At 48.2% G+C, this 23936-nt stretch overlaps 2 protein-coding genes across 4 annotated transcripts in view; one reads left to right on the top strand and one right to left on the bottom strand.

The window, feature by feature from the left end:
• The first annotated feature begins 1411 nt into the window (after positions 1–1411).
• SAV1 (salvador family WW domain containing protein 1) lies at positions 1412–16878 on the top strand. 2 transcript variants are annotated; one of them, XM_077783877.1, is made up of 5 exons: positions 1412–1608; positions 2988–3419; positions 10298–10568; positions 12381–12524; positions 15748–16878. In XM_077783877.1, exons 1-5 carry the CDS (start codon positions 1515–1517, stop codon positions 15938–15940), a joined length of 1134 nt encoding a protein of 377 aa, XP_077640003.1. In that variant the 5' UTR covers positions 1412–1514; the 3' UTR covers positions 15941–16878. The 2 variants fall into 2 exon arrangements, with proteins under 2 accessions (XP_077640003.1, XP_077640004.1); XM_077783878.1 differs by lacking the exon at positions 15748–16878 and adding an exon at positions 12683–13331 and having other exon boundaries at positions 1414–1608.
• Positions 16879–17125: 247 nt separating this feature from the next.
• ATL1 (atlastin GTPase 1) overlaps positions 17126–23936 on the bottom strand; it is a 29918-nt gene continuing 23107 nt past the window's right edge. Inside the window, exons 12-14 of one of the 2 annotated variants that reach the window (XM_077783875.1) lie at positions 22857–23288; positions 21207–21221; positions 17126–18107 (exon numbers count right to left, since the gene is read on the bottom strand). In XM_077783875.1, the coding sequence (XP_077640001.1) occupies positions 18009–18107; positions 21207–21221; positions 22857–23288 (546 nt within the window). In that variant the 3' untranslated portion in view covers positions 17126–18008. The remainder of the gene's footprint in view (positions 18108–21206; positions 21222–22856; positions 23289–23936) is intronic. The other variant, XM_077783876.1, reaches the window with a different exon arrangement.

The following is a 23936-nucleotide window of genomic DNA, read 5'->3' as shown; positions in this document are numbered from 1 at the left end:
ACTCCGGGACTTCTGTCATCCCAGGATTTCTCTCATTCCAGGATTTTTGTCATCCCGGGATTTCTGTTATTCTGGGATTTCTGTTATTACTCCGGGATTTCTGTCATTATTCCAGGATTTCACTCATTCCGGTGTTTCTGTCATCCCGGGATTTCTCTCATTCCAGGATTTCTGTCATCCCAGGATTTCTCTCACTCCGGGATTTCTGTCATTCCGGGATTTCTCTCACTCCGGGATTTCACTCATTCCGGTGTTTCTGTCATCCCAGGATTTCTGTCATTCCGGGATTTCTGTCATCCCGGGATGTCTGTCATTATTCCAGGATTTCTGTCACTCCGGGATTTCTGTCATCCCAGGATTTCTCTCACTCCGGGATTTCTGTCATCCCAGGATTTCTGTCATTCCAGGATTTCTCTCATTCCGGGGTTTCTGTCATTCCAGGATTTCTGTCACTCCGGGATTTCTGTCATTCCGGGATTTTTGTCATTATTCCCGGATTTCTCTCATTCCAGGATTTCTCTCATCCCGGAATTTCTGTCATCCCGGGATTTCTGTTATTCTGGGATTTCTGTCATTATTCCGGGATTTCACTCATTCCGGGATTTCTGTCATCTCAGGATTTCTCTCATTCCAAGATTTCTGTTATTCTGGGATTTCTGTCATTATTCCAGGATTTCACTCATTCAGGGATTTCTCTCATTCCAGGATTTCTGTCATCCCAGGATTTCTGTCATTCCGGGATGTCTGTCATTATTCCAGGATTTCTCTCACTCCGGGATTTCTGTCATCCCAGGATTTCTGTCATTCTGGGATTTCTCTCACTCCAGGATTTCTCTCACTCCGGGATTTCTGTCATCCCCGGATTTCTCTCATTCCAGGATTTCTGTCATCCCGGGATTTCTGTTATTCTGGGATTTCTGTCATTATTCTGTGATTTCTGTCATTATTCCAGGATTTCACTCATTCCGGTGTTTCTCTCCTCCCAGGATTTCTGTCATTCCAGGATTTCTCATCCCAGGATTTCTCTCACTCCGGGCTGTCTCCTCCCAGGATTTCTCTCACTCCGGGCTGTCTCTCCTCCCAGGATTTCTCATCCCAGGATTTCTGTCATTCCAGGATTTCTGTCATCCCAGGATTTCTCATCCCAGGATTTCTCTCCTCCCGCCCGCTCCGTCCCCGCCGCTCCGCCTGTGCCGCGCCCTCCCTGCCGCGCGGGGGCGCTGCGGCCGCTCCCGCGCTGCCCCGCTCCGCCTGTGCCGCGGCCTCCCTGCCGCGCGGGGGCGCTGCGGCCGCTCCCGCGCTGCCCCGCGGCCGTGCCGGAGGGCGGCGGCCGCCGCCTTCCCACAAGGCCCCGCGCGCCCGCCGCGTCCCCTCAGCGACCCCGGCCCCGTCCCGATCCCCGTCCCCGTCCCCATCCCAACCCCGCTCCCGGTCCCGGCTCGGCCCCCGGGGGCGGCTTCGGAGCGGGGAGCGGCGCCGGGCATGCGGGCGGTGGCAGCGGGCCGGGAGGTGGGATGCTGTCGCGGAAGAAGACGCGGACGGAGCTCTCCAAGCCGGGCGAGGTGCAGGGGAAGTACGTGAAGAAGGAGACGAGCCCGCTGCTGCGGAGTGAGTGTCGGGGGCTCGGGGGGCCCATCCCGGCCTTCGTGTGCGGCGCGGCGGGCCCCGGAGCTGCGCGGCCGGGCGTGAGGGGGAGTTACCCCTGTGGCTGCGTGTAAGGGTTATTGCTCCCTGTAAATGTGTGCTTAGTGCTGCTACGAGCCCTGGGAGGTGAAAGCTGAAAGGAAGTTAAAGCTCAAAGGAAGCTTCAAAGGGAGCCCTGCTCGTTCCAGCGTTTTCTTGGTGGGGTTTGTGATTTTCTCGGTGGCTGTTTCAGCAGGCCTCAGGGGTTCAGAGTTGTGTGAAATGAAGCCAAGAGCTCTCAGGGTGTGCGGGATGGGGAAGGTGCCTGCGGCACGGGCGGCCAGCCCGAGTTGTTCTGGGTTCCGTCCATCCATGAGCCCGCTGCCCCACCTGGGCATTGTCAATGAGATAACTGTCCCGCCAGACAGGTAAAATATCGTAAAATAAAATCCCTGCGGAAACAAATGCTGCAGCTCCTGCCCGTGGCTCAACCTGGGCTGCCCCTGGCTCTGATGCCGCAGCCCTGCGCTCCTGAGGCTGGACACCACAAATGCACACCGAAAGTGTGCTCAAGGTTTGGTTTTGTTGGTCTTGAAACACAACCCGACGCTGAAATGGGTCTGTGTGCTCAATAAATTGACTGCTGACACCTGGGGTGCACCAGATTTTAACCGTAAGCTGTAAGAGTTTATGAATAAAAAGTAATTGACAATAGGAGTAACGTCGTTCTAAATGAAAATTATCATCTATATTGATTTATCTGGAAGGAATCTATGTATTTATATCGTGTTGAAAGTAAAAGTAGGGAGAGGAGGAATGTTTCACATACTGGAGGGAGGCAATGAAATTCTAAAGGAGAAAGTGAACTATCTCCCTGATAATTTGAGAACTTAATGCTTATGGAATGACATCGTTTTTCTGGCTGAACTTTGTGACTTTGGGATTAGTGGGGGCAGCGTGAATTCTATCTTGGATTCCTGTGGGCATTAATATCTTGTCATTCCCAGTTTGTAAGGACAACATTCCCAAAGAAGCAGTAGCCAAGATATGTGGATTTTTTCTGAGAGATACGAACCCTGACTGATACAGCCACAGCACAGTGTGGGTGGTTTGGTGTTTTGTTCTTTTCTTGTGTGGTTTTTTTGATGGGTTTGGGGTTGGTTTGTTTACTGCAGCTGCAGTTTTACTGGCAGAATGCTCAGCGGGTTCCTGGTGTGGTGTGTGCGCCAGGATTCTCTGCAGCGTTACCACCACATTTGCACAGGCGTTAGCGGCTCCTGCACGAGAATTCCCCCAGTTTGAGTGTGTAAATCACCGCGGCTGCTCCGGCAGAGTTCTCACCTCTCCTCCGTGCTCTCTGGCAGATCTGATGCCTTCCTTTATCCGCCACGGTCCGACCATTCCACGACGAACCGATATCTGCCCTCCCGACTCCGCATCCTCTGCCTACGCGCCCGGCGGCGATGGGATCGTGTCCCGCAACCAGAGCTTCCTCCGAACTGCGGTGCAGAGGCCGCCCCACGAGATAATGAGGCGAGAAAGCAACAGACTGTCCGCACCTTCCTACCTGGCCAGGGGCTTGGCGGAGGTGCCCAGGGAATACGGCTCCTCCTCGCAGTCCTTCCTGGCAGAAGCCGCCCCCGGGCTGGAGAACGGCGACGCCGGAGCCCGCGGCTATTACTACGATCATTTCTACGATGCCCAGAGGAGACGCCTGCACGAGGACTACAGGTATTACGAGCACAGCAGCGATCTTTTCCAGAGGATGTCCCAGAATCATGGGAGGCACACTTCAGGTAAGGATTCGTTGTTGCTTTTGTTAAAATTCCGGTTTTGGTGAGAGTTTGGGTGCAGTTTGGGGAGTTTGGATGATCAGGATTGTGTCTGAGGTGTGTGGGACAGAGCTGCTTTTTCATGGCATTTCTGGGATTTGGGTAATTGGAATTGAGGGTTTGGTCACAGATATCCAGAACAGAAAAATAGACTTAAACCAGGATTATTTTCTTAAATAAATGGAGTAAGGCCAAGCAAGTTTTGGGGTTTTTAATGCCAGGCGTATGTACATCTTCTCTACACATCACTTGCTGGCTAGCAGGGAATTTTATTTGTTGGGGGACATCTCCTATTTTCATAATGTAGAGAATAACCAACAACTCTAAATTACAACATTACATTATTATTATTATTATTAATGTTAATATGAATATTAATTGTTATTGTTATTAGCATTACATTTTAACTATCGTCTTATTACTTCATTTCATTGTTTGAATTTGACTTCAATAATAGAAATAATTCCTTACAAATAGTCATAGGGAAGAATGACTGTTTTTTGTAATTAGTAAATTGGCATCTAATTAGTGTTGGCATTGACTCCTTAATCCTTGACTCCTTTCGTTCAGCTTTTAAAATTGTTTGTAAATATGCCTGTTCCCCTCTTAGTTTCACTGGAACTTGCCTTTGTTTCCTAAAACAAAACAACATAAAAAAGAAAAATCCATTACATACTACTTTTCTGAAATATTTGACTCTGATATTATAAAAACTATGCCCAAGAAGGAGTTTGGAACATTTCAAACCTGTAAATAACATCCCTTCAATATGAAATACATTGTCACTTGTAATCTGTGAACAAAGTAGTAATTAGTGGCTAATAAAATGAATCTCCTGTCTAGAAAAAGAAATCTGCCAGGAAGAACATCAGCTTTTAATGCTGCTGACCTCATGTGTGGGATTAGAACCTGTCAGTGCCTTCTTCATCAAAGAAACACTTCCATGAAAAATGGAAATGCCAGCCAGGAAATTCTGAAATGCTGGGCTTTAAGGCCTGCTACTTGAATCCTCCTTTATTTTTCTAAATGTGAATATATCTGATCTACCTGGATTTTGTGTGCAAACCCTGCATCTCTGCCAGGTGTTGCTCATCCAGCAGTCATTAAACATTCACCTGGTCCAGGTAACAAGCACTGGGAGCGTGTGCTGGGATGTTTTAGGGAGGATTTCACAAACCACTTTAACCTTCAGAGTTAAACAGCAGCTGTGTCTGCTGAGGAGATTCCCAGAAATTGAACTCTAGCTTGGAAGTGGAGATTCATATATCAAATTTTTTAAAGGAACTCCATATTTTGCTCAGTTGTAGCAACATCTTCTTCCTGAATAGATTTTTTTCCCTGCTGTTTGTTTGCCTTAACCCTGGAAATCATAAAGGAGCTGCTCCTGTTTGCTTGGTTTGGTAATTTTCTCATACTTTAACATTTCCTATTTTGAACAAATTCTGCACAGGTTTTGTGGTGGGTGAGTATTTAATCTCATGCACTCGTAGGGAGAGACAAAGGTGAGCCTTTCAACTGCCAGTGTTTTCACTTTCCTCCATTTTTTTTCATCTCCATATGAGCTCCTAAAGTCCTCTTTTCCTTTTTCTTAAAGAATTATGTGGCCCAAAATAAGACAGTTTTAGGTTTTGTTACTTCCTTCATCTCACCATTAAGCTTCTTTTTATTTGAACCATCCATTGCTTTCACACCTTCAGTGTTTTCCTTGAGTTACTCAAATGTCTCTGTAATTCCTTGTTTCTTTTTCAACAGAGCCTGTTGCTTTCACTGTCTTTGTCTAAATTACTCTTCTCTACTCGTCTTCATTGTTGTTTCTCTTCACCGAGATGCCAGAATTGCCTGATGCCTGCAGTTCCAAATGAAAAGTCTGGTTTTTAGCTGGAGTTTGTAAATGCTGCCTTCTCCCCTTTCCCTCCTCTGCCCCCCTCCCTGCAGAGGTGCCCTTGGTCAGTTCTGGTGTGTTCTGGGAGATTCCCAAGGAAATGGTGCCTGGTGAGCACCAGGTGTTCCTGCTTTGCTGCTGTTCCATGGTGCTCACACTGAGGTGCTTTTTGGGAGCAGTCTGTGAGTGAAGAGGTGCCTGTGAACTTCAGCTGTCATTGAAAACAGAGATCCTCCTCTTGGTGTTTGGAGAGAAGTTGCAAACGTGTTCTTAGCAAGACTTCAGAGTGTTCAGCCAAGTCTGTAGGGCAGTGCTGTGCTTTTGCAGCAGTTGGTGTTTCAGCATTGTTTCGGTGTCCTTCCATGGGCATTTCTCCTTCAAGTCACATTTTCTCTCTCACTGTGATTCACTTCTACCATCTCCTCCTTTCCATATTTCCATTCAGTTTGTTTCTAATTACCAATTCAGTGCTGCTGATTTTCCTGACCAGTATTTTCTGTTGAGATACCTTCTAATTTTGTACGTTTAGCTACTTCTGTGGCATTTCTTAAATTTTTAATTTTTAATTTCTTTTTTTATTTTATTTTATTATTATTATTATGAGTGTCCTTTTCAAACTTTTAATTCTAAGAGACTTTACCTGTCTTTCCTCGCCATCTCTTTCCTCTCTTCTAGGTTAAAGTTTTGGGGAGGTCTGTGGTTGAAGTTATACCTACAGTGTAGATTGGAACTAACTTGTAACCAAGACCTCAGAGTTATTTGTACCTGTGTGAGCGGTAAGCTGAACCATTCTTTGTGTCTATGAAAATTGCTGAGCTTGAAATCAACACTGTAAAGGCACTTGCTGGTGGTGGAGTGTGATGAGTTCACTGGGATGTCACAGGAGAAAAAAACAATTTAACAGAGAATCCAGCGTGCTTTGGGTTCATCTGTTAAGTTCTACCCCTGAAAAACTGCAAACTTGTTTAATGAAAGAGCAAACTAAATACACATTATGACATGAAGCCCATTTACAGCTGAAATAGCCATATTTTTATTTTCCTGTATGTACACTTCTCTCATTTTTAAACAGATGGCAGTTCCTGCCTTTTTCTTCTTTTGTGCTGACTTGCAGGAATTTTGCAGCATAATTCTTGACGCTTTCAGAACTCTTCCTGTCATTTCCTATTTGTGAATTTGTGCTTGCTTGGAATGCCCCATTCCCTCCAACAAAAGAGGTGCTTGTGCTCAGGAAGTTCCTTCAGATGCTTTGGAGTGGGCTAGGAAGGCCTGGGACCTGCAGAGTTGGCTAAACAGGAGAGTTATTGGAACTTTTTGTTGGTTTATTATTACTTACTCTTTTAAAATCTAACAGTTTGTTCATCTTCTCTTCCTGCTCTTCACCCTGCTCTGATGAGGGGAAGGGAGAGGATTTTGGCATCCTGAAAAAAGGCTCTCAGGACAACTGGGCTAATTAAAGACAAATACTGTTTTGTAAGATTGGTTCTTCAGCACTTTGGAAATCTGGGTGAAGTCACTTGTGGGGAGTTCCTGGGCTCTGAAATTTCTCTGCATTTTCTACCCAAGTGGAACTTTCTCCTCTGGTTTTGCTCTTTGCCCTTTGTGCTGGTGATGGGATTTCTCTGCTCCCTTCCTACCTGCCTGGAAATCTTTGCTCCAGTGGGCTTGGACTTCTTTCCAGGAGGAGTTCCCTCAGAAAAAAAACTCTTTTCCTGGGAAAACACTGACATCATTTCCAGTTCCTTTGTTCCTTCCTAAACACAACTTCCCTGAGTGAAGAACACACTACAGATTGTTCACACTTGTGACTTTATTAAGATCTGTAAGAGAATGAATTTTTGCATTGATAAAGGGCACTGGACTGTGCTGCTCAAAGTTAAAATTGGTAATTCAAGACCTTAAATTGAAGATACTGGAATTTAGAAATGAAAGGAAAATTAAAGCCTCAGTTTCAGTGTTGATATTCCTTAAAAGCAACAGCTGAACCAAAAAACACCCTGTTATAGAATATATTATAACAATATAAACAAAATTAGCAGATGAGGCTTGACGAGCTTGAAAGAGACCTTTTGAAAAGGTTTTACAAATGCATAAATCTAAATTAATCGTTGACCCTCCTTGAGATTTGATAGTGCCACTCCAGAGAGTGCTCATCCCTAAGCAGGGGAAAGGAGACATTTGGAAAAAGGGGATATTTTTAACAACTCTTTCTTGGGAAAGCAGGAAGAATGAGAATTTTTGTCTTGTTACAGCTAAAAGACTGTGTGAGCAAGAAAACCCTGAGAGTTACAGTGAACATGCTCAGTTTGTTTTGTGCTAGGGATCACATCCTCCATCCCAGGAAAATCCCAAGTTTCACACAAACTATTTGTATAAAAATTCTTCATCTTTTCTGTTTGGGATACATAAATCTGGTGCCAGCTCCCAGTCCAGGGAATATCCCTGGTGCTTGCTGGAAAATCCTGTGTGGAGCTTTGGGCTGCTGTGAAAATGTTTTGGGGCTCAGACTTTACCTGGAATTTAAATGCAGAAAATTCCATTGCTGGAAATTTGCCATTAAAGGCACTCCATGGATTTAGGCTGTCCTGGAATTTTCTTCTTTGGGTTATACTTTGGAAAAGATCACACAGGAATCTACTCTTCCAAGTGTTGTTTAGTTTAAACTACAGGGGTGTGTGTGTATATATATATATATATAAAAGTTAATTTTCCTCTTTTCTTACTGTTCAAAGCTATAGGAGGAGTTTTTCTCTCATGTGTGTATCCATCCTCCCACAAAGGAACATCTGAGGTTTATCAGGAACACCAACAGACAATTTCTTTTGAGCTCTAAAAAGTAATTTTATAGGAAAAAAGATCTAAATTGTACTAATCATTGATTTTCATGCCACAGTGGTTGATGGCTTTAAGGCCCTTTGAATATCAACACTTTAAATCTTCCAGCACAGAGAATATTCCAATATAATCTGTGATAGAGGGGAAAAAATTATAGTTACAACCATCAGTTTATAAGCCTGGCCTTTGATTTCATGTTCATGGAATATTCTTCAAAACTGTTAATTTCTCCATCTGCACGAGTTTATTTTAATGGTTTGGCTCTGCTTCTTCATATATGAAATGAGAATGGCAAAAGGAATGGATAAAATATTTGTGATCTGGTGTTATTTTTGTTCTTTGCATCTTGGAGATTAAAAACAAACTGGCATTGGGAGAATCCGTGTGTCAGGAGAACTTTAGTGCAGAGGATGGCACCTTTCCAATTGTTGGGAAGCATTAACCTTTACCTTTAGGAAAAATAATTATCTATGGATTTGAGGCCACAATTTAAGGAGGAGGAACTGTAAGAAAAATACAGGCATGTGCAGGTTTTAACAGTAAACAGAAAAATACAGATTTTTTTTCCTCCCCCAATCAAGTTTGTGTGTTCAGCTCTCCTGGCAGTGGTGATTTAACAGTCACTATTTCCACATCCGTGAAATCACATCCCAGAGGTTCAGCTGATGGAGGAAAACCCTGGATTTGTTTAACCCAAGCATTTTCAAGAAGCTGAAATATTTCTATTTTGTCAGTGGCATGAAGGGCTGAGCCAGCTTCTCTGCCCCAGCCCTTCCAAAGGTCAGGAATTCTGCCTCCAGATGTTTCTTTTCTCTGGAATTAAGGTCTAGGTTGTTGAATCCTAATTAAAGATGGACACAGCCATCAGCTTCCCTTTATAAAGCTGACAAACAGGTAAGTACTGACACAAGAGGAGAAATCCTTTAAGGCCAAGCAGTTCACAACATGACATGGCTGAAAAAGATTCATGGATGAGCACAAAGTTTTAAAGGAGGATGTTTGTAAGGGGGGTTTTAATTTATTTTCTATTTATCCAGTTGTTTTGGAGCCTTCCTGTAACTTTATTTTCAACTATTATAATATTCTCTTAGGATATAGCTCAGGTTTCAGGCTGTCATTTAAATGAGAGAGACTCTGCCTGTCCCTTCTCTCAGAAAACAACCACACAAAAATGTTATTCCTGAAAAAAAGGAGGAGGGGGTGTGTTCCTGACAGTAAATGTGTGTGAGAGGTTGATTTCTGACTTGTAAAAAAGTGGGGAAAGTGGCTCCCAAATCCCTTCTGCTGGCTGTGGGAAATGGTAACACACAAACTCTAGTGGTATTGGGATTGAATAGATGCATTTGGCTGTGGGATGAAAAGATAATTGGAATGTTCATTAAAACGAGGTAGTGTTGAACTGTGGGACTGTGAGGGACTGGAGGGAACTCCTTAAAATGAATTTTAAAAGAGTTGAATTAAGCCCAGCACATCCAGGAAGCAGCAAATTCCCAGGATGGAAAGAAACCTGCAAAATTCTTGGTTATGTCACTGGGAGTTCGTGGTCGGGTGTCTTGGGGGTGTTTTTTAATGAGTTTTCTGTACTTGCTCCTCTGGCTTTTATTTCTTCCCGAGTGTCCCTGGGGAGGGATGGGAAGGAGCTGTTTCTGTAGGCATCTCTCACCATCCAGCTGCCAGCCTGTAAAAACTGTGTGCTACAACAAACCACATATTCCAGAGAGCTGGTGAGCAGGCTCTTAAATCTAGTGCTGGATAGATCCCAAGTGTGCTCTGTTTCCAGGGAAAAGGTGGGAATTGCATCAGCTGCTGATTCCTGGCAGCTCTTGGACCCCAACCCTGCTTGTCCCTCCTCTCTTGTTCTACCTCATCCTGTTGCTGCTCTTGACTGGTTCACCTAAAAAGCTTTGTTAGGACTCGGTGATTTTTCTGGGTAGTTTTAATTTCTGACTTTAACCTTTTGGGGGTTTTTTTTTGTGATAAATGAACTTTAGTTTTTTTGTTGTTTTGGGGGGGTTTTAAATGTTCTGTTTTTGTTGTTGATAAATGAAGCAGCCATAATTATTTATTAACAGAAATCATAATTTCTGTAAATCTTCCCCTAAACCTCGATCCCCCTTTGTTTTAGGCATCGGGCGAGTTGCTGCTACATCTTTAGGAAACCTAACAAATCATAGTTCTGAAGATTTACCTCTTCCTCCTGGCTGGTCAGTGGACTGGACCATCAGAGGAAGGAAATACTACATCGATCACAACACCAACACCACCCACTGGAGCCACCCCCTGGAGCGGGAGGGGCTCCCGCCGGGCTGGGAGCGGGTGGAGTCGGCCGAGTTCGGCGTTTACTACGTGGATCACATCAACAAAAGGGCTCAGTACAAACACCCCTGTGCTCCCAGGTCAGCCTCCACCTCCCTGCCCCTGGGCTTGTCTCGCTCCAGCCAGGAGCTGCCTTTGTGGCAATACAACAGGAAAAAAATCTTATTTTCGCTTTTGCCGGTTCTCAGTAAGGCTGGTAGGAGAAGTTTGGGGTTTGTCTCGTGTTTTTAAGTTAAAAAACAGGATGTCGCCCCTAAATGAAAAAGCAGCTCTGCAGCTGTCAGTAAAACAGCAGAGTTGCTGGGAAGAGAATTGAACTGTACACTGAAAGGAAGCTTGGTGTGGTGTGCCTGGAGATGCTCTGGACATCTGAAATGTGAATTAAATCATGTCTGGAATGAAAATGGGTATTGCAGGCACTCCTGGTTTCAAAGTAAAATAAAACTAATGCACACCAAATCCAATCTTAATTGTCAGTACACACCAAATCTAACAGTTAATTGTTAATACACACCAAATTAAGAGTTAATATGCGCCAAATGTAATAGTTAATTGTTAATACACACCAAATCCAACTGTTAATTGTTAATACACACCAAATTAACAGTTAATTGTCAATATGCACCAAATCCAGTGTTAGCTGTTAATACACACCAAATCTAATAGTTAATTGTTATAAACACCAAATCCAACTGTTAATTGTTAAATTGTTAATCCACATGGTTAATTTCTGCTGATACCCAGGAAGAGAAAATTCTTCAACTCGTGGCACAAAAGATAAATTTATGGGGCTGTCTTTATATGCAGTAATTCTGCTCAGCTGCTGCCTGAATACATCCTTTCTAACATGTTAAATGGTGGAGTGTATGAACCAACACCTTGTAAATGTTTTAAAAACAGCTCCAGAGCTTTGTCCTGCTCTGGTGAGTGGGGCTGAGGTGAATTGCACCAAAACAGCAGCAGCAGTTGCTGAGTGCAGGCCCCACGTGGGGCTGCAGCAGCAACCTTTGCAGTGCTGAATCTGTGTCTAATATTGAGAAATGCAAGGGTGCAGTGAGTGCAGGGTGCTTTGCCGTGCTGAATCTGTGTCTAATATTGAGAAATGCAAGGGTGCAGTGAGTGCAGGGTGCTTTGCAGTGCTGAATCTGTGTCTGGTGTTGATAAGTGCAGTGAGTGCAGGGTGCTTTGCAGTGCAGAATCTGTGTCTAATACTGAGATATGCGTGAGTGTAGTTGAGTGCAGGGTGCTTTGCAGTGCTGAATCTGTGTCTGATGCTGAGGAATGCATGGGTGCAGTGAGTGCAATGTGCTTTGCAGTGCTGAATCTGTGTCTAATATTGAGAAATGTGTGAGTGCAGTGGGTGCAGGGTGCTTTGCAGTGCTGAATCTGTGTCTAATATTGAGAAATATATGGGTGCAGTGAGTGCAGGGTGCTTTGCAGTGCTGAATCTGTGTCTAATACTGAGAAATGTGTAAGTGCAGTGAGTGCAGGGTGCTTTGCCGTGCTGAATCTGTGTCTAATATTGAGAAATGCGTGGGTGCAGTGAGTGCAGGGTGCTTTGCCGTGCAGAATCTGTGTCTGATGCTGAGATATGCGTGAGTGCAGTGAGTGCAGGGTACTTTGCAGTGCTGAATCTGTCTAATATTGAGAAATGTGTGAGTGCAGTGGGTGCAGGGTGCTTTGCAGTGCTGAATCTGTCTGATGGTGAGAAATGCAAGGGTGCAGTGAGTGCAGGGTGCTTTGCAGTGCTGAATCTGTGTCTAATACTGAGAAATGTGTAAGTGCAGTGGGTGCAGGGTGCTTTGCCGTGCTGAATCTGTCTGATGCTGAGGAATGCATGGGTGCAGTGGGTGCAGGGTGCTCGGAGGTGACCCTGTCCCTGTCCCTTGCAGCGTGCCCCGTTACGATCAGCCGCCCCCCGTGTCCTACCAGCCGCAGCCCCCGGAGAGGAGCCAACCCCTGCTGGTCCCTGCCAACCCCTACCACAGTGCTGAGATCCCCGACTGGCTGCAGGTCTATGCCAGGGCTCCTGTCAAGTGAGATTCTGCCTTTTCTTTTTCTGCTTTTGAAAAAAAAAAAATGGAATTTCTGATACTGACAGCAGGGCTTGTGCTGTATTTGGTTTTTAGGGCTGAGGTTGACAGCATGAGGGAGTGGTAGCGAATGTTTATCACATTAATTTGCTTCCTTTCAGGCATTTCTTGCAGTGATCACTTTGTGCAGCTCCCACAACTGGCAGAGAGCTTTGTCAGAGAGTGAAGATGTGTTTTGATTTCAGAGTATTTACGTGAGTGGTACCACGTGCTCAGAAAATATGTGAAACATTTTTAGGATGGAACTTCCTCATGTCTCTTTTATTTCTTTTTAAACGGCACAGCTTTTCCTTCACCTTTAAGAGTTTTTAATCATAATTGTTTGTGTTGGAAGGAACTTAAAAATAATCCATTTCCACCCCCCTCCATGGGCAGGGACACCTCCCACTATCCCAGGCTGCTCCAAGCCTCCTCCAGCCTGGCCTTGGGCACTGCCAGGGATCCAGGGGCAGCCACAGCTGCTCTGGGCACCTGTGCCAGGGCCTCACCACCCTCACAGAGAACCATTTCTTCCTAATATCCAACTAAATGTACCTTTTTCCAGCCATTGCCCTTGTCCTGTCCCTCCATCCCTTGTCTAAAATCCCTTTCCAGCTCCTTTGGAGCCCCTTTAGGCCAAAAGCTGGCTGCCATCTATATTTCTATTTCTATATTTCTGTTCAAGAAATTGAATTAAAAACTAAAGGGTAATAAAATGTCATTTTGGGGAAAAGAAAAATGCTGCAGGAACAGGGAGTCTTCTCCAAAAAAAGGTTTGAATCAGCATAAAGAAATGAGATTTTCTAATGGGCGCAGCTCTGCAGAACAGCAACACTGAATAGAAAGCAATAAAAATCCCAAATGTGGTGTAATAATTACTAAATCATCTGCTATTCATAAGGAGAATATGGAGAAACTCAGTTTTACAGCAGCGAGGTCAGTCTGTAACTGCAAATTCAGGCTGTGGTGTTCAGTGACTTCCACTAAAAAAATTCTCTTTTTTTATTACCTGCTCCTAGTAACTACAATTTGAATGAATTTTATTACTTCTTGTGACTGCTGGGTTTGCCAGCAGCCCATAAAGATTTAAATTGCCCTCAAATCCCCCAGTACACTGAGGCTCCACACTCAGGTCCTGTAGGATTTGTTTGCTAGAAATACTTCCAGGTTTTGGCTGCAGATCCATTCCTTTATTTAGGTATTTGGCACATCCAGAAAATGTAAATTTAAATAGTTCAGCCTATGTTGTGTGGATTATTTTGGGTATTTTCTTGAAACTTGAGAAACAAACATAAAATTAATTAAACAATTCATCAGGGATTTCTTTATAACAAGTAGGCTGAGACAAACAACTGTAAGCATGGTTTTGTACTGAAATACTTGGTTTTATTTTGTCATGATTTGTTACTTACTCCAGCTCTGTAAATCAATGTAGCTGTAAAGCCCAGTTGTTTTTGTTCAGAGGAGTAGATAATTATGGAAAAAATAAGAATGTTAGATTTTGTTTTAACAAATTCCTCTGGAGGATAAGAATTAGGGTTAGAAAAAGCCTGATAGAGAGTCCAGGTGGTGTTAACCAAAATAATCTTTGTTTATAGGAAAAAAATTCCTTCCTGTGAGGGCAGGGAGGCTCCTGGTGAGTGGGAAGGGAGAAAGAGGGAAAGGTTTTGTCCATGTGAGCTCAGGAATCCAGAGGTGCCTGGAAGTCTTGAACCCTCTTTGTCAGTACAGAGCTCAAACTCCAAACAGCTGCAGTTTGGTATTTCTCTTTTCTCGAGGGGAAAAAAATGATTTTAGGTGTGCAGCCCTGTCAGAATCAGGGATAACTTTAACACAGAAGCTGTGATAAGTTTTAATGAAATCCTTAAAATCCCTCAGAGCATCTTTGGAAGTCACCTGCACATCCTGGTGCTTCTGTGATGCCTCTGGAGTGTGACTTTCAGTGGGGAATGCAGTTTATTTCCATAAACCCACTGATACTTCAGCCTCAGCCTCCACTCAGGTGAATCCATCTCCTCCTGTGCCTCAGCACAAACTCTGTTATCCCACGAGTTTCTCCTGTTCTGGAATAGTCAAGAGCAGTCAGCTCCCCATTTCCAAGCTAAGGAAATCAGATTTTGGGTGGGTCGTGTGAGGAAAAAGCAGGGAAGGAGGGTGGGGCAGTGAGGGTAGAACCACATCAGGGTTTGCATTAAATATCCATTGTAGATTATTGCTGCTCATTAACCAGGAGGGGTTAATTGGAGAGGTCAGGCAGCCAGGAACACTCGTTACAGCTGGATTGGGAACAGCTGATGGATGGGGAGGGAAGCCCAGCAGTGTCCCATCTTTGGGAGGGACCTGAGCTGCTGAAATAATTCATTTCTCTGTGTTACTCTGATTTTAACAGTAAATATTCCAGGTGTGTTGTGAATGCAGTTGCTGTTCAATGCTTCCAAAAATCATTTCCATAGGATCCCAGAGTGTTTTGGTGTGGAAGGGACTTCAAAAGCATCCCTGTCCATCCCTGCCATGGCAGGGACATCTCCCACTACCCCAGGGTGTTCCAAGCCCTGTCCAGCCTGGCTTTGGGCACTTCAGGGATCCAGGGGCAGCCACAGCTGCTCTGGGCAGCCTTCACCCCTCACAGGGCACATTCCTTCCCACATCCCATCCATCCATCCATCCAGGACACAATTCCTTCCCAACATCCCATCCATCCATCCAGGGCACAATTCCTTCCCCCATCCATCCATCCAGGGCACAATTCCTTCCCCATCTCCCAACCATCCAGGGCACAATTCCTTCCCAGCATCCCATCTATCCAGGGCACAATTCCCAATCTCCCACCCATCCCTGCCCTCTGGCAGTGGGAGCCATTCCCTGTGTCCTGTCCCTCCATCCTTGTCCCCAGCCCCTCTCCAGCTCTCCTGGAGCCCCTCCAGGCCCTGCCAGGGGCTCTGAGCTCTCCTGGAGCTTCTCCTCTCCAGGGGAACATTCCCAGCTCTCCCAGCTGTGTTTCCCTGTGCTGGTTTATTCTGGTCACTGAAGTGCATCTCCTTTCTTCCTGGAGTTCTGTGCTGTGTTGGGAAGGACTGCGCCATTCTCCAGCGCATTCCCAAACAACAACTCCCACCTTTTGGGCTCAATCCAATCTGCTGCAGAGCCTCCTGGAGGTGCCCGTGTGTGATCCTTGACCTCCCCCCAGGTACGACCACATCCTGAAGTGGGAGCTGTTCCAGCTGGCCGACCTGGACACGTACCAGGGCATGCTGAAGCTGCTGTTCATGAAGGAGCTGGAGCGCATCGTGAAGCTCTACGAGGCGTTCCGGCAGGCGCTGCTCTCGGAGCTGGAGCAGCGGCAGCAGCGGCAGCAGTGGTACGCGCAGCACAACTACTGAGCCGGCCCCCTCACACACACAAACTCTGAAAGAAAAGTGCTTTTGGTGAAAAGGCAGCTTATTTTTGTTGACGTTGCACCTTTGTTATTATCCTCTTGAATATTTTTCTACATGTATTATGTGTTGTTTATAAAAAGTGGGAATTGTTCGTTAATCTTTTTTTGTTGTTGTTGTTGCCGGGAGTAGTTTGTTATCCTGAGAAACCAGCATGGGTCCCCCGAGCCTCGATCTCTTCCCCACGGTCAGCTGCAGTATTAAAAGCTGGCTGTGTATTTTTTAAGGGCAATAGATGCAACTGTCACGTCCTGGCTTCCAAACGTTGTCCAAATGCAGATGCCTGTCGAGGGCGTTTCCCTGGGGATTTGGGATTCCTCTCCTGAGAGAGCTCTGCTCTTTGTTTACAGCTTTAATGTACAGAACCAGCCCCGGGCCTGTTCAGTCACACCAGGAGCCGATTTCACCCCTCGGAGCCCGAGTTGCCTTATTTTTTACTTTAGCTCATTAGCACTCCAGATTTACTCCTCGTTTTCACACAGATTACTCAGAGGGGGAACACTTGTACCTTCCTAAAGACCAAGATCCCTAAGCAGAGTGGTTTTGATCCTGCATTTCCCAAAACCTGACCCGCTGCAGTGGAAAGGCAGCAGCATTGTCTGACCCACTGTGCCACCCCAGGGGGAAAATCAGGGATGTAACAGCAATTACTGTTTTTTTTGTTTGGTTTTGTTTTTTTTTTTTTAATGAGCTTTTGTCTTAAAGCTCCTCACTTGGGGAAAATCTTTAATTGTGCAGTTACCCTCTCCAGTAATTTCATTTGGTTCATTAATTTTCCTGATACGTTATTTATAGGTTCTTTTCAGTGCAATAAACACTGCAAACAAAAAAGTACATTTCTTGTAAATCCTGTTCATTCAATAAAAATCATTTTGTTCGATGAACGGAGGGTTTGTGTGACTGATTTGTGGGTTTTAGAACTTCAAATGAACCGCTCTTACCAGCAGTAAAAGCCCCTTGGGATGCTTGAGATGCTCAAAGCTCTTGGTGGCACCACACTCTGGCTCTGTCAGTGGATAAATGACCCTCAAAACACCAACTCTGAAATCCCAAATCAAACCAAACACATAAAAAACCCCAGAGGAGAAACCTTTGCCTAGATAAGAAATAAATTTTCCCTGCAGAACCAACTTCTTAGGAACCAAAAGCAAACTTTAATAGTCCTGACAATAAAAGAATAGAACTGTACCACACGTTCTATGCACTATCATGGATAAATATGTACAGAAATACAGAGAAACTTCCTCCAGCACGGCTACAAAGTGACGCTTTGTGCAGACAAACAAACGGTTCCTCACAGCACCGGTAACAGACCATAGCAGAAGTGCCCTTACAGTGTCTGATAAAGCAAGTTAATACACTTTAATTATGTTCATGTAATTAAACAGTTAAACGAAGGGAAAAAAAAAACCGTGGTTACATGTTATAACTTCTTCAAGTACCTGAAATAAATTGGCTTTTGGATAAGCTTCGGCCATTTTAGTTGCGGTATCACGTAAATTATCGTTTCCTCAGTGGTGACTAATTAAGAAGGGGGAAATAAGGCTTCGTAAATGAGCTGGGAGTCGCTGGCTATGACAAACCAAAGCTCTGGGCTGCGGCAGGGCCGTATGTACACGGGGACGGGACACATCCATCGGCGCTGGCCCCGCTCCCGGCGGGCTGGAGCGGATCCGAGCGGGGCTGGAGCGGATCCGAGCGGGGCTGGAGCGGATCCGAGCGGGGCTGGAGCGGATCCGAGCGGGGCTGGAGCGGATCCGAGCGGGGCTGGAGCGGATCCGAGCGGGGCTGGAAGGCGCCGGGCCGCTGCTGCGGCTCCTTCCCGGCCGGTGGAAGGCGCCGGGCCGCTGCTGCGGCTCCTTCCCGGCCGGTGGAAGGCGCCGGGCCGCTGCTGCGGCTCCTTCCCGGCCGGTGGAAGGCGCCGGGCCGCTCCTGCGGCTCCTTCCCGGCCGGTGGAAGGCGCCGGGCCGCTGCTGCGGCTCCTTCCCGGCCGGTGGAAGGCGCCGGGCCGCTGCTACTCGTCCTTGCCGTCCGGGCGGGCGGCGGGCGCGGGGAAGGCGTGCTGGTACAGGTGTCGGTGCGTGGCGGCCGCGCTGTACAGCTTGTACAAGGCCTGCGGAGAGACACGGGCGCTGAGCGGCCCTTCCCGAGCCGGGAATCCCGATCCCAGGGAGTCCCGAACCGGGGAATCCTGATCCCAGGGAGTCCCGAACCGGGGAATCCTGATCCCAGGGAGTCCCGAACCGGGGAATCCCAAACCCAGAGAATACCAAACCCAGAGAATCCCAAACCTGGGGAAGTCTGATCCCAGGGAATCCCAAACCCGGGGAATTCTGATCTCAGGGAATCCCAAACCCGGGGAATCCAAACCCGGGGAATCCTGATCCCAGGGTATCCCAAACCCAGGGAATTCTGATCTCAGGGAATCCCAAACCTGGGGAATCCCAAACCCAGGGATCCCAAAGCCAGGGAGTCCTGATCCCAGGGATCCCAAACCCAGGGAATCCTGATCCCAGGCAATCCCAAACCCAGAAAAACCCAAAGCCTGGGAATTTTGATCCCAGGGAATCCCAAACCCAGGGAATTCCGATCCCAGGCAATCCCAAACCCAGAAAAACCCAAAGCCTGGGAATTTTGATCCCAGGGAATCCCAAACCCAGGGAATTCCGATCCCAGGCAATCCCAAACTCAGGGAATACCAAACCTGGGGAATCCCAAACCTGGGGAATTCTGATCTCAGGGAATCCCAATCCCAGGGAATCCCGATCCCAGGAAATCCCAAACTCAGGGAATCCCAAACCCAGGGAATCCCAAACCCAGGGAATCCCAAACCCAGAGAATACCAAACCCAGAGAATACCAAACCCGGGGAAGTCTGATCCCAGGAATCCCAAACCTGGGGAATCCCAAACCCAGGGAATTCTGATCTCAGGGAATCCCAAACTCAGGGAATCCCAAACCTGGGGAATCCCAAACCCAGGCATTCCCAAACTCAGGGAATTCTGATCTCAGGGAATCCCAATCCCAGGGAATCCCAATCCCAGGGAATTCCGATCCATCCCATCTCCCTGTGTCCTGTGCACAGCACGGTTGGGTCAAGCGTCCAACACACGAAGGGCTCCAGCTCACGGGTTTGGGACCCAGGGAAGGGCTGGAGCTGTGTCAGGGAGGATTTCAGGAAAGGTTCTTCCCCCAGAGGTGCTGGCACTGCCCAGGCTCCCCAGGGAATGGGCACGGCCTGAGGCTGCCAGAGCTCCAGGAGTGCCAGGGATGCCCAGGGTGGGATTGTTGGGGGTCTGTGCAGGGCCAGGATCTGCCCTGGCTGATCCCTGTGGGTCCCTTCCAGCTCAGGGAATTCTGTGACTCTACAATTCCAATTTTCCAAACACCTCCTCCCCCTGAGCTGTATAAATCATTCCTTTGGACCAGGAGTGAGGTATTTGGGGCTGTTTTTCCCTGCGTGTTTCACAGTTTTGGTTTTTTGGTTCCTGCAGCCTCAGCGTTTGCCTTAACCCGACCCCAGGCTGCTCTGTGCCTCAGCCCGAGCGCTGGGGGTGGGACAGGTCCTCGTTCCCATCATTTTCCTGCAGCTGATGTGGATTTTTCCTTTCTGATTTGACCATTTTCCGTTTGTCCTGGAGGCAGGCCAGGCTCTGACCTGCTCAGTGACACCCCCCATGTCCCTCCCTGCCTCTTCCCCACCTTCATCCCCGAGCAAAGGGCGCAGGAGGTGCCAGGACACGGCTCTGGCTGCAGAGGACTCGGTGTGACCGACTGTCACACCTCTGGCATCGCCATGCCAAAGGAACTTGTCCTTGGGCGAGGACAAAACCAACCCAAAGCCCATGGGTTCCTGCTGGGGCCTGCTGGCAGGGCAGGAGGAGCTCTGCAAGGGGTGGGAAGAGGCACCTGAGCAGCAGGACCCCACACACTGACAGGGCGACGAGCTCCCCGCGTGCCCAGGGGCTGAATGGAGCAGGAGAGGCCGAAGGGGAGGTGAGGAGGAGGAGGAGGGGAGCATGAGATGCCTCCAGAGGTGACCAAGAGGATGCTGCTCACATCCCAAACGGGCTTTTGGGAACACAAGCGGTGCTTTGGGATTGTTTGGGAACACAGTGGACAGGCAGAAGAGACTTCACACAGCTTCTCTCTTTCTTGCAGGTTCACCTCCAAGCCCCATCTAGGTGACCCTGCAGCATTTGGTGCTGTTTTAGAGGGTTCAGGGGTTGTTCAGCACCTCATCCACAGCAAATCCTGTCTTCTGCCTCTTGGTACCCCTGAAGGACCACCCTGGCTGCTGGGAGGGATGAGGGATGGGATAGTTTTTAACAGTTTAAATTTCTTCTAAGAGAACTCCCCCCAGAACTCAGTGGCGCGGGAGGTGGCACTGCCAGCTGGAGCTGGGGGGCCTTGGTGACACAGGAAAACATGGAAATGTCTGGTGCCACACCTGGGCCAGGCTGGGGAGGCCCTTGGATCCAGAGCTGCAAGGAATAATGCCCACGTGCAGGAAATTTGTCTTTTTTGGTTTAATCAGATCCTGGTGAGGCTTTGCCCTGGAACATTCCAGGAGCTCACGTTGGGATCCTGCAGGGCAGGAGGAGCACAGGGAGCTGGGCACACAAGGAGCTGCTGTGGCTGTGATCATAAACCAGAATTCCAGATGGGACTGGGATGGAAGGGATCCCTAAAAACCATTCAGTTCCAATCCCCTTGGAACGAGCAGAGACAAGTTTGGCTATCCCAGGTTGCTCCAAGCCCAATCCAGCCTGACCTGGGAGGTGCTGGGGAGGGATGAACCCTCTGCATTCAGCTCAATCCAATTTGGGCTGGTTTTTCCCAAAAAAACAACACCCACAGCAGCTCCAGCAGCACAGAGAGGCCTGGCCAGGCCTGAGGGCTCCTCAGCTCTCCCTGCCTGCACCTGCACAGTTGGTGCTCCAAAACAATCTGGGCTTTGGGTTTGACCTCCTGGCACAGCCGAGAAAGATGAAAATCCCCACCCAAATCTCTCTCCCACTTGGCTCCTGCAGCACAGTGCCCACATCCACACCCTTCCCAGGCATCTGGATCCCAGAGAGCAGCCAGAGCCAGCAGCTGCTGCCCAGATTCCTGGTGCTCCCATGCTCCAGCAGCCCAAAGGTGCTTTTGGGGCAGGATGCTTTTCCCAGGAGCCCAGGCCCGGCAGCATGCGGAGAACAAGAGCCACTTACCTCGTTGGTGCTTCCCTGGGAGAGGCATTGCCAAAGGGGAGACAGAAAGAGAAAGAAACAGCTCTGTGGATCTCAGTGGCCATGGGAGCTCATCCCTGGGGGGTTCATCCCAAACTGGTCACCCCTCCCTGCCCCATCCATCCCTCCTGCACCTGGTGCCACTCCCATGGGACAGAGCTGCTGGCTCGTGGTGGGCAGAGGCACCCAAGGCAGCAGCTCCCCTCTGCCACAAATCCTTCCTGGGAGAACTTTCCCTCTGCTTGGAAAGCCACAGGGGCCTGTGGAAGCCAGGAACAGCTCCAAGCACTTTACCCTCTTTATTTCCCCCCAGCTGGACATGTTGCAAGTGGGCAGCACCTCTGGCTTCCTGCTGCCTGTGTCCTGTTCTTGCTGAACTCCCACTGCTTCCTGCACTGGCACGGGATTAAAGATTCCAGCAAGGCTGGAACCCAAATATCCAAATAATTCTCGCTGGAATTAAATATTCCAGCAAGGCTGGAATCCCTGGGCAAAGGGACACTGCAGGGGGCTTTACTGGGAGTGCTCAGGTGCTGGAGACAGGGCAGCCAGGATGAATCCACCTGGGACACTGCTGAGCAGCAGCACCCCTGCCCAGCTCTGGAATGAAGGGACATCAGTAAATGCTGCCTTTATTTCCCCCAAAGCTGCATGGCCAGCTGCAGCAGCACAGGGAAGCAGGGAATGTGCTTGCTCTCCACGAAAACCTCTCTGGTGGAGGAAAAGCAGGGAAGGAGAAGGGCCCTTCCTGCCAGGAATCAGAGCTGGGATGGCTCCTGAGGGATGAGCTCCTCCAGCTCTGCTGTGGGAAGAGCAGGAGGGCACTGCAGCCTTTGGCTCTCTGGGCACACGGACTGCTCCCCTGCATGGGCTGCAGGGTCAGGGGGAGTCTCTGTGGGCTTTCCCTTTTCTACAGTGGGAACAGGGAAGGGCTGCAATGGGAAATCAGGGGCTGGTGCCAAAACAGGCAGAGCCAAGATCTGGCCTCGACCTCTGGCAGAGCTGGGAGAGCCCAAATCCCTGCCCTGAAGCAGGGGAGGGCCCTGGCTGCTCCTCTTTAACAGCCACAGCCATGCACACACCAAGCACACACACCAGGATCCTCCCCAGGGCATCCCTCAGAGCTGCCCATCCCCACAAGGCTCCACAAAATCACCTCTGGTGACGGGTAAGACAAGGAGGAAAGAAACAGGCAGAACAAAAGAGCTTGCTGGGAGTTTTCTCAGATCTACACAGCTTGTTTTCCACACTGGACAGGAACTGGAGGCTCAGAGACACAGCTCCAGCCTTGCTCACCCCACCTGTGCTGCAGCCACAGGGCAGCCCCGAGACCTCCCCCTTACAACAAACTGCACAAACTGATCTGCAACAATTCCTCTGCCCCTCCTCTCGCCATCTGCAAGGTGTAAGGAACGGATTAAAACTTCAGTTAAAACTGAAAAGGTGCCCCTGCACTGATCACAGCACAAGCAGCTGGATCAAACAACCCTAAAAACCAAACCCATCTCAAAAGGGGGAGGAAAATCCCCAGGAAACTCAGTGCTTAAAAAAAAAAACAAACAACAACCCTGTTGGGGTGCAGGGAGGATACGTTTTGCGTGCTGGTTTGAAATCAAAAGCTCTTTATCCTACCTGGTCCCACAAGGCTGCAGCCACTTGGTCTATTACAGCTCCCAGTTCTCTGTACTCCCCAGAGTATCTGATATAAGCCCAGGTACAGAGTGTGATAAGTGTCAAGCCCAGAATCATGTTGCACAGGCTGGCTATGATGTCCAAGCCAATGAAGCCGGTGACGCCGGCCAGGACGTAGGTGATGAAGATGACGACGAAGAGCGTGGCCGGGGTGCGGGCGGCGTGGAAGATGTTCTTGCTGTCGTTGTGCTTGATGTACTGGATGTAGAGCTCGTCGATCTCGGCCTCCAGCTGCTGCAGGTAGCGCCGGCTGAACTCCTCCCCTCCCATCTTCTTCACGGCCCGGAAAAGCCGCACCGCCTCCTCCCTCAGCTCCGCGTGCTTGGCCTGCAGGTCGCTGGGAGCCAGGAAGGGCTTGTCCCCTCCGCACACCTGGGTGGGGAACACGGGCAGGGCACTGCTGGGGTGGCTCTGCTGGCACGGGGAAATCACTGCTGGCATGGGGAAATCATCCCTGAGATATCACTGCTGGCATGGGGAAATCATCCCTGAAATGGCACTGCTGGCACAGGGAAATCACTGCTGCCACGGGGAAATCATCCCTGAGATATCACTGCTGGCATAGGGAAATCATCCCTGAAATGGCACTGCTGGCACAGGGAAATCACTGCTGCCACGGGGAAATCATCCCTGAGATATCACTGCTGGCATGGGGAAATTATCTCTGAGATATCACTGCTGACACAGGGAAATCACTGCTGGCACGGGGAAATCATCCCTGAAATGGAATTGCTGATACAGGCAAATCACTACTGACATGGGGAAATCATCCCTGAGATATCACTGCTAGCACAGGGAAATCATCATCCCTGAGATATCACTGCTGGAACAGGGAAATCATCATCCCTGAGATATCACTGCTGGAACAGGGAAATCACTGCGGAAATGTCACTGCTGGCATGGGGAAATCATCCCTGAAATGTCACTGCTGACATGGGGAAATCATCCCTGAAATGGCACTGCTGGCACAGGGAAATCACTCCTGAAATGTCACTGCTGGCATGGGGAAATCATCCCTGA

The sequence above is a fragment of the Lonchura striata genome, chromosome 6, assembly GCF_046129695.1.
Source record: "Lonchura striata isolate bLonStr1 chromosome 6, bLonStr1.mat, whole genome shotgun sequence".
Lineage (NCBI taxonomy): Eukaryota > Metazoa > Chordata > Aves > Passeriformes > Estrildidae > Lonchura > Lonchura striata.
The sequence above is the reverse complement of the archived record's forward strand: the minus strand, read 5'-3'. Positions and strand labels throughout refer to the sequence as shown.

Excerpts from the sequence above, each read along its gene's own strand:
- SAV1 (XM_077783877.1), top strand. The coding sequence starts at position 1,515 with ATGCTGTCGCGGAAGAAGACGCGGACGGAGCTCTCCAAGCCGGGCGAG. Across the intron at positions 3,420-10,297 it reads TCATGGGAGGCACACTTCAG|GCATCGGGCGAGTTGCTGCT; the intron begins GTAAGGATTCGT and ends CCTTTGTTTTAG. Across the intron at positions 12,525-15,747 it reads TATGCCAGGGCTCCTGTCAA|GTACGACCACATCCTGAAGT; the intron begins GTGAGATTCTGC and ends ACCTCCCCCCAG.